This window comes from Ascaphus truei, chromosome 1 (assembly GCF_040206685.1).
Source record: "Ascaphus truei isolate aAscTru1 chromosome 1, aAscTru1.hap1, whole genome shotgun sequence".
NCBI lineage: Eukaryota > Metazoa > Chordata > Amphibia > Anura > Ascaphidae > Ascaphus > Ascaphus truei.
Window position 1 is genome coordinate 158,716,320 of NC_134483.1, and position 12,318 is coordinate 158,728,637.

At 40.0% G+C, this 12,318-nt stretch overlaps 1 protein-coding gene across 3 annotated transcripts in view; it reads right to left on the reverse strand.

The window, feature by feature from the left end:
• KDM4C (lysine demethylase 4C) overlaps positions 1-12,318 on the reverse strand; it is a 418,437-nt gene that overhangs the window by 376,745 nt on the left and 29,374 nt on the right. For all 3 annotated transcript variants that reach the window (XM_075596483.1, XM_075596492.1, XM_075596498.1), the window contains exons 2-4: positions 11,621-11,773; positions 8,156-8,331; positions 737-851 (exon numbers count right to left, since the gene is read on the reverse strand). In XM_075596483.1, the coding sequence (XP_075452598.1) occupies positions 737-851; positions 8,156-8,331; positions 11,621-11,761 (432 nt within the window). In that variant the 5' untranslated portion in view covers positions 11,762-11,773. The remainder of the gene's footprint in view (positions 1-736; positions 852-8,155; positions 8,332-11,620; positions 11,774-12,318) is intronic.

The window sequence follows — 12,318 nt, forward strand, 5'->3', positions numbered from 1 at the left end:
GCCTCTCAAATTAGATAGTACATCCCCTTTATTAATTTGGTGGCTCTTCTCTGCACTCTCTCTGTAGTTCCATAATGTATTTTCTTAGGATTGGTGCCCAAAATTGTACTCCATATTCAAGGTGTGGTCTTACTAATACTTTGCAATGGGGCATAATTATGTTTACTTTTCTTCCATCCATTGCCCCTTTGATGCAAGATAAGATCTTGTTTGCCTTTGCAGCTACTGCATGACTTTGGGCACTATTGCTAAGCCTGCTGTCTACAAGCACTCCTAAATCCTTCTCTATCATGGATTCCCCCAATTTATCCCTGTTTAATTTGTATGTTGCCTTTCTATTCTGGTTTCCCAAATGCATCACCTTAGATTTATCTGTATTAAACCTCATCTGCCATTTACCTGCCCAAGTTTCCAGTCTCTCCAAGTACTTCTGGAGAGAAATTACATCCTGCTCCGAATCATTTGTTTCCTCACACAAATCAAAACATCATCCTTCAAAACATACCTGGGAACACTAATGCACATACACACACAGTTGTATATAAATTTAAGATCTTCCCCACACCCTCACAGTACTGACACATGGACAAAGATACAAAGGGTTCAAGAGAAAAAAAAAAAAAAAAGTAAACGTTTATTTGCACCATTGTGAACAGTCTCAACTCTTCTTTGAAAAGGAAAGCATTACTTGGTGATTTCTGGACCGGAGAAAATGAAACACGTGTATTCAACTTACTTCATCATACAGGCTCCCATTGACATCTGCTCCATATATTGGTGCCACAAATGTTAAATTCTTCCAGTATTTACGTTCCAAATCTTCATAGTCCATATATCTGGGAGTGCAGTACCTACAGGAGATACAGATTACAGCAATTATTGCTTTACATTTAGCTATGGGGTTTGAAAAGGGGAAGGGGAGACGGGGACTCTTTCCTCCTCAAAAGAAAGAGAAAAAAAAACACTTACTTTAAATTATAGACAAATGTTTTAACATTCAAAAAAAAAAAAATCTCTTATTGACCCAAGTTCTGGTCAATAATGGTATATGAATGCCCAGACATGTCAACACGTGGCAGATAAATTATTAAAATAAAAAGCTAACTGAAAATAATTACCTAAAATCGTACAATTACTCAGAAAAGGGCATCACATGACCGTTAATGCCCCAGACAGGTTATAGGCCAAGGAGTAACCAGAGAAAGTACTTGTTTAAACAGGGTATAAAAGCAACAAGACATGAAATCTTGTGGGTTTTTTTGTTTTCAATCAATTAGTGATTTTTTTGATTTTTTATTATTTGTGTTTTTTAATTCAATGCTATTTTTTATGACTTAATTCAGCCTTTGATTTCTATAACAGGTTTTAGCCCACCTCCCAAAGAAGTGTAAGTTTTTTGACAACATATCACACACAGGAAAGTGTTGCAATATTTCCAGCAGTTTGAGCTGTAGGATACTTTGTAGCTGCCGAGTTAAACTGACTGAAGAATAGATTGAAACTGAAAAGCGGCCAATATGTTAGGCACACAATCAGCATTTTTACAGATTTAACACATGAGCACCAAACGATTAAATAATTCTACATTATTACCTAAGCTGGCATTGTCACATGCTTTACATATGAAGTACTACATTCACCCCCTTATTTGTATGACCAGGTAATGCCCAGTTATTCAGAGATAAACACACATACATACATACATACCATACATATAACAAAGAGGGACAGCGTGGGCTCCATAGTGTAAATAGTTAAGGCTTTATTAATCAGTGCACTCACAGCATTGAGGTAGGACATGCGCATTTAACAAGAACACCAGTCATCCGTAGTATCTCCGTCAGTCAGGAACTGAAGTCTTGTTGCTGCATACGTGCAAGTCTCTTCCTACAGCTGGGCACCTCAGGTGATGTTCGTCCACTCAACGGCGCCCAGCTGAAGCGGCACACAATTACTTTGTTGCGCAGAACAAAAAGTTCCGATCGGGCCGTTGGGAAGAAGCGGACAATTAAAAATAGGATAGCAGAGGGATGGCCACCAGAACGAAAGCACGAAGATCCTCATCCGTATTAACGGATTACTTCAATAAAGGGGAAATGGCGCGAATGAGCAACTCAAAAACGCCGACCCCGCTGGAAGGCTCAGAATCGGATGGAGATAGATCAGAGGACCAGCAGGAGAGAGGAAATCATCAGCTGGTAAACAGAAGAGATCTCAAAATAAATAAAAGCTTTTTTCCAAAAAGAGCTTACTATGCTTCGTAAGGATGTGGATGTCTTAGGGGACAGGACAGACGCCATTGAAAAATGCTTAAACAACCATTAGAGCGCTACAAAAAAAAAAATGAAGAAGCAACAGCCCACTTGAAAACCCTGATCACGGACCTCTCCGACAATCAGGAGGACACCGAAAAACAGGGATCAACGAAGTAACAAGGTTGCGGGGGGTCCCTGAGACCATCACAGATCCAGAAGATTTCGTATCAAAATAGCTGACGCACATGCTGCCAGACCTGCATCTGGATGGTTGCCATAAGGCACTTCGGTCTAGGCCCCAGCCTGGGGACCCTCCTAGGGTGATAATGCGGTTCCACTTTTACCGCAATAAAGATGCCTTATGTCAGATTACCAGGGCTGCAAGTGTTATTGAATTTGAGGGAATAAAGCTTAATGTATTCCACGATCTGTCCCCCACCACGCTATTGAAAAGGAAAAACCTCTCCCCGATCACTAAAACACTCAGGGACAGAGGGATCCGGTACCATTGGGTTTTCCCTTTCGGTCTCCTGGTGTTAAAGAATGGAGCAGCTATTACCCTCAGACATTTGGAGGAAAGTGAAACCTTTCTACGAAACTGGGAATAAACACAGACTCCACTGACCTGACATCCGCATTAGAGTCCTCTCTTGTCCCAGCGTGGAGAGAAATGAGGGCTGGGGCATGAGACAGGAAAGAAAAGACCACCAATTGAAAACAATTAAGACAATTGAGTTCTTAAAGGGGTCTTACCCCATTTTGTTCAGTTCACCATTCAAAAGTTGAAGTTGCATCTCCCCCCCCCTCCTCGCACACAGTCGCACAGGGGAAGAGTTGGAGGAAGGAGGTATTCACATAGGTTGCAGCCCTGGAGTGAGAATCACAGCAATGGGGAGAAAACAGAGGCGGGGAGGATGCAAGAAAGTAGAAGGTAGCTGAATGGCCCAGGAGAAACTATCGGAGGGAGGAAAATCTGCATGCAGTAGGGAGAGAAATGGTCCAAAGAGTGTCCCCAATAGTTGAGAATTCCCAGGATGTCTAGAATAACAGGGGCTTCACCCATAGCGGGGGAGTAGCAACTGACACCTAATAGACACTTATTGGGCTAATGCAACAATGGTAACATTCCCCTCTGTGTTGTCTGTCATCTTAAGTAAATGATAATTCACTATACTCTCTGCATTTGTGTTCTTTTCTTCATAGGAGGGTCTACAAAGAGTCTGCTGACATGGAGAATCCCCTACTTGGAGTTACAGTATTATGTGTTTTTCAGTTCTAATCAACACTGGGATCATTTGCACATATTAACTGTTTAATCACTTTGCGCCACGAACACTGTTTTGTTTAGGTTATCTTAATTTGCTGTTTTGGGGAAAACCGCGGGTGTTTAGGCTGCAGCTTCATTAAATCACATTATTTGTTGCGCTTTATTATAGTTTTTTCATAGTCAATGACACTGGCGAATATTTTCTAAAAAAAGTCTTGATGCCATGGCTGGCACAGACGGACATCCCAGGGGTTGCATGAATCTGGCTTTGATAGTTTCAGATGCGTTCTCGTTTGACAGGAATGGAGCTAAGGACGACCCAGAGTCTGCTGTGGTGGTGAGGGTGTTGAGAACAGGATCAGACACGACGCGCAACTGCTTCAAGATGTTTGAGGAGTGGGCTGGGGGAGAAATGGACTGGAGACGCCTGGCTCTTTGGGGCTGCATTACACACTCTTATGTGATGTGACCAAGTAATTTGTGACATCATGCATGATATCAGCAAAGCATGGGGGCGGAGTTAAGGTTGCGTGCCACCTTAACTTCGAAATTTGAAGGTTTTGCTTAAAAACCTTAACTTACATCTTAAAAGTTTTTTCAAATGAAAAAAAAAAATAATTAAAAAAAAAAAAAACTACACACACACACACACACACACACACACACACACACACACACACACACACACACACACACACACACACACACACAGCGGCAACAGCCCCGGCAGGGAAGGGAAGCGCTCGGGCTCACCGCCGCCCACGGCAGATCCAAGATGGCGCCCGTTCTCCTCGAGGAGAGTTTCTGAGAGGGGATGTGGCAGCCAGAACAGCCCGACGGCCCCGAGAAACAGATAAGCTGCCCAGGAGGTGAGGAGTCGGCAGTGGCTGCTCGGGAGGAGGCTGGTGTGACCTCCACTACTTCTTCCCCCCCCCCCCCTCCTCCTCCTCCCCACCGGAGCTCCGGGGATCCGGAGCCCCCACCTCTCCTGGGGCCGCAGAGCAGATACTCTGCTGGGTAGTGGGGAGAGCAGCAACTGAATTTAAAAAGCCAAGGATTAATATTAAAACACTGCAAAGACATAAATCGCAAGGGGGACTCGGTCTGCCGAATATTAATAAGTATTATCTTGCTACACAGGTGAACGCTCTTTTTGAATGGTATCATTGTACAAAAAATAAACTGTGGGTGGAAATTGAAAATAACTACTGTAAAAATATAGATACAAATAAGGTTTCTTGGCTCAGGAAGATAGATCGACCTAAAGAGCTTTATGAACACCCTACTATAGGTGCAGCTCTTTGTGCATGGGATGAAATATCCAAAGATGAGAGGGTTTGTACGTTCCCATCCCCTCTCACTCCAATATGTGGGAACTCCGATTTTCCCCCAGGGTTCGACTCTAGAATATTTAAAAAGTGGAGCCGAGTGGGGCTAATAAGACTAGGAGATTTGATGGATATTGGAGAAATCAGAAGTTTTAAATATTTTCAGGACCAGTTTGATTTTGAAGAAGGAGAAAGATGGCAATATACACAAATTGTCCACTATATGAACACCAAAAGAAATAAAATAAATATGTTGAGATTGAATCCTTTTGAAGCGACGTTGGTATTGCTGGGTGCTAGGGGACATAATATATCGTATATCTATAAAACAATATTGGAAATCAAAGCTGAACCTAAGCCCGGATTTGTATTAGCTTGGAAAAGGAACTGGGTAAAGAATACTCTGCACTAGAATGGACACAAATGTGGAGTAATGCCAGCTCCTCCTCGATATCGACGAATATACTGGAAAATATATATAAGAATGTACAGGTGGTACTATAAAAATTGAACGAATGCTACCCAGGAACGTCTGACAAGTGCTGGAGAGAGTGTGGGGAGGTGGGTACAATGCTTCATATCTGGAGGAAGTGTAAGAAAATAAAGTGTTTCTGGGATGGGATAGTGGAGCAGAATTTTAATATAACCAAGATTAGAATCCCAAAAGACCCGAGTATTTTATTGCTAAACAGAGAGGGGGTCAAAGGGCATAGAATTAGGAAATCTCTATTAATACATATGCTGAATGCAGCAAGATGTACTATAGCTGCCAACTGGAAAAAACTGGAGGCGCCCACTATGGGACAATGGGAGTCGAGAGTATGGGAGGTTGAGGATGGAACAACTCTCATATGTAACAACTGACACAAGGTAAAAATATGAGTTTCTCTGGCAGCCGTGGTCTGAGTTCACTGGTAATAGAATACTGTAAGATGAGAGAGGAATCTGCAAAATTTGCATTTTCCCCCAAATTGAGTTTTATATTCTTTTGACCAGTGAAACACTTGTGGCACAATACAGACATGTACTGTAAATACTGACTTGTGTGTGCAGTATGGCAGCCTTGTGTTGCGATCTGTGTCACAAAATCTTAGGTTTCATTTGCAGGCCCATGTCAAACTAATTAAAGAATTATATATGTTTTAATTTTTTCAAGGCACTAACTTTCTATACAGTAGGACCACGCTTATCGGCGAACCACCAATATGGCGGCACCGAGAAGGCGGCTGCCATGTCTGCGCATACGCAGATGGCAGAGTTCACGCATGCGCAGAAAGGTAGGAGATGCCAAAAATCTGCAGTTCTGCTTTTCGCTTTGCGGCGGCACCATGGAACGGAACCCTCCGTATGAGCAGTGTCCTAATGTATTATCTTGAAATTACAACTGTGGGCAAAACAACGTATTGCATGTACCCAAATGTGCTATTGTTAATAATATTATCTTCTACAAAGTATTGTTTAAAATCACACTCAAAGGGGTTACCTAGGTCTAGGAGTTAGTCTGTAATGATAAAGATATGCTATCTTCTTATGATGTAGGGAGCGCATAAACTCACCGAAAACCAAAGAAAACAGCAATATGGTGTAGTAATCCTAAACGATTAATGTAGCATTAAGTGGAAATCTTATAAATGCCATACTTGCATGGCCCCAAAGGCTTAAAAGCATCTAGTCTAGTCTCCCGTCTCCGATCGACGCTACGTGGTTCGCTTCATCAGGAATCTTCAACAGGTTGGTTCGATGGCAATTTTGTATACCCTGCACTCCTAACCGTTACCAATTATCTCTAAAATACAACCCTATTACAAATACTATAATACCAGAAATCAAGTACAGCTCAACCCCCCTATAACGCTGTGCTTGGGGTCCAAAGAATCACATCGCGTTATAAGTGGATCGCATTAGAAATAATGTACAATTGTATGCATTGTACAATAAAGTATTTAAGATACCAATAGTCATGTTGTAAAGTATTCATAAATACGAAAATTGGGAGCCATGCTTACATCGCGTTATAAGCGGATTCGCATTGTAACGGATCGCGTTATAACGGGGTTGAGCTGTATATAGATGAGACAGAATTTCATGAATACTCAACTCAAAACAATATCTACACATTATTCATAAATTCTAACTGTCACACACAAAAAACATATAAACATAATTAACAACATTGTCAGACACAAAAATGTATGATTGCAATAGTAACAGTTTAATAGTGAATATCTCACTGCAAACTTTATTTAGAAAAATCAAATACATATACCCATTAGTTACCAGAACAGAGAAATACACAGTAGCAGCCCCCAAATATATAAATACGTTTCAAATTAAGCTTTAATTCGCTGAGATTCTTAAACTTGTACACAATCTCACTACCATATACAAAAACTAAATAGCAGAAACAGAATCCCATAGACTGGAACAAAAAAGGTTCCTAGACAATGCACCGGCTACTTATAATATAGCAAACACATGATGTTCAGGAGTACAAAAATCTCCATAATATAGCCACAAGAATTGAAAACTAAACTCCTTGGTCAAAGGATCAATTTTACATAACTGATATGATAATGACCAGAATTGTATTTAAGTGAAAATAATATATCTTACGTTAATCAAACAAAGATAGACAAAGTGTATATACAAATGTACAGTGAAACAACATGTTTAAAACTATGGTGGTAGGGTCGAATATATAATTATTATTGAATATAGTGATAGGGGGCAGGTACCAAAAACATATATGTTGGACAAAAAGGGGCGGGTGTTCCCTTCATCAGGAAAATGAATCCCCCTTGTTCACATTCACAAGTATATAACTAATGTCCAATACCTCCCAGTCTACAAATACAAAAGTAATGCCCATCTCTTATAAATAGCATGGATCCAATAGATCTTAATCTTAACCATATGTCGTGCAGTGAAATTCATGTAAACTCACACAGATCGCAAGCTAGTGAAAGAAGCTACTTGATTATTTTTATCACATATTAACCACCATACATTTAGTTGCAAATAACCCTGCGATCAAGTGTAAATGTAACATTGCAGATGAACGGGGTGTGCCAACAACGTGCCATTAGTAATAGCTATACCTTCTCAAACAGTTACCTGGGGTCCGAGTCCTGCCTCCCTTTGTGTTGTCAGTGTTCCTATCGTTGCACAGACGTAAGGGTCCGAGGGAAAGGTAAGAGCGAGGTAACAAGGTCACTACACCACCCACCTTCCTCATTACCATCACATCTACAAACATAAACAAACAGTTACAACTGTTATGTAAGAGCAGTGCAAAGCATACATACTTTTCGTTATTGGCCATATGCCTGAACTCCTTCACAGTCATTGGCTTTTTCTGAATGTTGTACTGAGTAAAGAGACCTGACTGGCCAGTGACCATCTGCTGAATTGGGGCCGGAATCACCAGATCATCTATGTCATCATAATGCCTCTTGGGCTTCCATCCCTTTGGTGGAATTACCTACAAAACAGAAGTTGCATCAAATCAGTTATTGTTATACACACACAGATCACTGTGATGCTGTTATCGGTATGTACAAAGTTACAACATGTTGCACGGTGGTGTTTTGGCAGCAAACAGACATGTTGTGAAAATTGATCAGGAATAGCTGCCTAGTGATATCACCGAATTTGGCTGTGTTAAAGATCTGTCTGGAAGGTCTCTGCAGGTATGTTAAATCACTGGACAATTTCTGTGTCTCTTAAATTATAAGGTATAAGTGATGGCTGTGTTAGATAGTCAATAGCCCTGGTAACAATAACTCTTGAATAATTATTGTCTCAGAGCCATTGAATAGTTAGTAGGTATAGGTGGTCACTAACGTTGAGCTCTAGCTGACTTGAGAATATGTCTGATGACAGTGTTGAATAACCTAAATTGAGTCACTAGTCCATTTTGTGACCTAGCATAGTGGCCTAGTCTGCACTGAATGGTCGCCAAGTCTTGCGCTCTGTTAAGGGGATAAACAGGGAAAAGGAAATCCCTGCTGTCAGTAGTTTGTAAAAAAGCAGTCTTTTATTTGCTAGTAAGTGTAAGTGCCAGACAGCAATGATTGCAAGCATAGTGATTCTACCATTTACAGCCAGGAACTTGTCTGTGTATTGCCTGAGGGTCAGCTGCTCATCGCTGCCCAATCGAACACGTCTATGTAGAGCGATCCCAAACTCAAACACTATAGAGCAGATAGTGGAAATCCCAGGTATAAATTAATAATATTCATATACAGTCTTACATTACTAATATAGTATATTAAAACAGTCTCAATCAGCGTAAATGTAACGGAAGCGGAAATTACTAGCTAGATTGCTCCTCTGCATATGGCGTGGATAATTTCTCTATGCAAATCTAGTGGCTCAGCTGAGTCACTGACATAGTAATGTTAAAGGTTATGGACGCGTGTATTTTGCGTATGCTTTGCGGGAAGTCAAGTGGATGCCTGATCAGTCTCCCCAAGAGCTGCTCCCCTCTGCACAGGATCAGCGTGCCAAGGGTTAACATTTGCTTTAACTATGTGGAACGTCAACCCCACCCACTGGAATGTTAATGAGTCAAGAGGATAAAGAACATTGTATTCGCAGCTAATTCAATCTGAACCCCTTCAGTGTACATCCGTGTTGTTCCAAAAGGCATACAGCCTTTGGTGCAGTTGAAGGGTGTGAGCAATCTGCTGCCGCTGATGTTAAAGCTTCTCTATTTCAATCTGAAACTCACCAGCCCTTTTATCCCCTGTACCCAATTTTCCAACTCTTTGTCCATGAAATGTCTGTGAATTGACTATATAACCTCTGTTCTTTTAATGTAACCATGTATTGTTGTAACTCTGTGCCCAGGACATACATGAAAACGAGAGGCAACTCAATGTATTACTTCCTGGTAAAACATTTTAATAAATAAAAAATGTAAAAAAGTCAGTCACGCACAAAACTTCTGGATGCTACTTTCCTTGCCATACAAACTTGTTTCAAACAAGAATTCCTTTGCAATAATGTTTTACTTTTATAGTAGTACTGGGTTCTTATACCCATCAAAACAAATTACCATGTGTCATTCACAACCTTTTGAGTTCACAAAAAGTCCTCGTTTAGATCATTTGAAACAAAATAAAAAGCTTTCAGCTGAACTAAAATGCTATGTCTACACAGTGGCGAGTAAACATTTGTAAACCCCAATGAGGACTATGGAAATTTTAGAGTTCTTCCACGATAACCTTCTTGAATCAAAACCAGTAATTTCTTAAAATATAAAATACAGTTTATATGAACCAATTCTATGTATTTTGAACCAAAATGCTGTATGAATTAAACAATGATGAATTTAGAGTCAGGATATTTGAAATAGTAAGTGAAATCGTGGTTTGATCAGCTTAATGGGAATAATTACAAAATCGGGCATTTAAATAATTATGTAGATCTTCAAAGGAGAGTTTGGGAGGCCTCAGCCTATATAAAAATCAGAAACTTTGTGAGTTTGGTCTTCACTATACAGGTGTGTAGAAACATATCAGACAACGATCAAAAGGAATCTGGGGACCTCAGAAAAGCAGTTATTGATGCTCAGTCTAAAAAAAGGGTTACAAAACTATTTCTAATGATTGACAGTGCCCCAGACAGATCTACAAATGGAGAAAGTTCAAAGACCAGGGTCACTCTACCGAGGAGCGGTTGTCCTACCAAAATATCTCAAGGAACAAACTAGCAAATCATCCAGGAAGACACAAAGAACCCCAGGAGTAACATCCTAGGATCTGCAGGTCACTCTCGTCTTGGCAACTATCAGAAAAAGACTGAACAAGTATGGTGTTCACAGAAGGATATCCAGTAGGAAACCACTGCTCACAAAAAAGAACACAGCTGTCCGTCTGAAGTTCAAAGAGCACTTAGGATGATCCACAGGAATTTTGGAATAATGTTCCCTGGACAGACAAATCAAAAAACGTAGAACTTTTTGGCAAAAACCAAACACTGCTTTCCAACAGAAGAACCTCATCCCAACCATCAAGCATGGTGGTGGGAGTGTGATGGTTTGGGGCTGCTTTGCTGCCTCGGGATGTGGACGGCTTGCCATCATTGACACAACCATGAATTTTGCATTGTATCAGAAGATTCTAGAGGAGAATGGTCAGCCCTTCTGCCTGTGAGCTGAAGCAAAAGTGGGTCATGCAGCAAGACAATGATCCTAACCATACCAGCAAATCTACAAAAGAATTGTTGCAGAAGAAATGCCGCATTTTAGAATGGCCTAGTCAAAGTCCGGACCCAAACCCCATCGAAATGTTGTGGCAGGATCTAAGGCGAGTTGCCCATGCAACAAAGCCCTCAAATGTTAGTGAGTTGAAGCAGTTCTGTAAGGAGGAATGGGCCAAAATCCCTCAAAACTGATGTGACTGACCAGCAGTTACAGGAAACGCTTAGTCAAAGACATTGCTGTTTAAGTGGATGCCACCAGGTACTTAATCTAAAGTTTCACATACTTTTTCCACACATGGATATTGAATATTGAATCATTTGTGTATAAATAAATGTTCAAACGGCATCATGTTTTTGTCTTATTTGCTTGATAGGGTTATCATTATTATTGTTAAGACTTAGATTAAGATCTAATAACATTTTAGGTTTGAAATGTGAAACTCCGAAGGGATTCACAAATGTTTTCTTGCCACTAACAAAAGACAACATCTGTGACAAAGTATGGCAAATGATTGGAAGAAAAGGTACAAAATAATGTGAAAGTGCAGATTTAAAGTGTTCACCTTTGCAAGCCCCGATCGCTGAGCACCTTTAGACTCCATGTACACTAAATATTTGTTGAAGTCTTTGAATTCCTCCAAGGTCGGCCTGAAGGTCATAATTTTGCAGGTAGGGTTCAGACCATCTGGGTCTTTTGTAGACATTTTAGGGTTTGTCTGTAAAAGAACATGAAAACACATTTCAATAAGCAGCTTGCCTTATTGCAAAGTAATTAACATTAAAATGAAGAGGATAACTTATACAGTTAAATTAATAATGAATACAAACTACTAAATTCTTGAAATAGTAAAATTGCAGTGTTTTCCCTTAATAGACTTTTTACATATACCGTAAATTTCCTTATTATTTAAAAAAAAAAAAAAAAAATAGAATGTTGCTAAATCCGATTCAAAGATTCAAGTATGAAGTCAAAACAGCAACATCGTGACTAGCACCTTGAAATTAAAATCTATTCTCCTTTACTAGGGAGTAATTAAGCCATGTTGAATTAATGTTGAGAAAAAAAACAAAATATTTACCCCCTCATTAAAACATGAAACTTCTGTAGTATTACATAATAATTTCATGATAAAGATGGTAAAGTGACTTCCAAATTACACATTTATCAAGTGACTGTTTTAAAAGCAGTAATCCCTTACACACGTTTGCATTTTTTTATTTTATTTAATACACCAAATATTAGACAGCATACTTGAGTGCA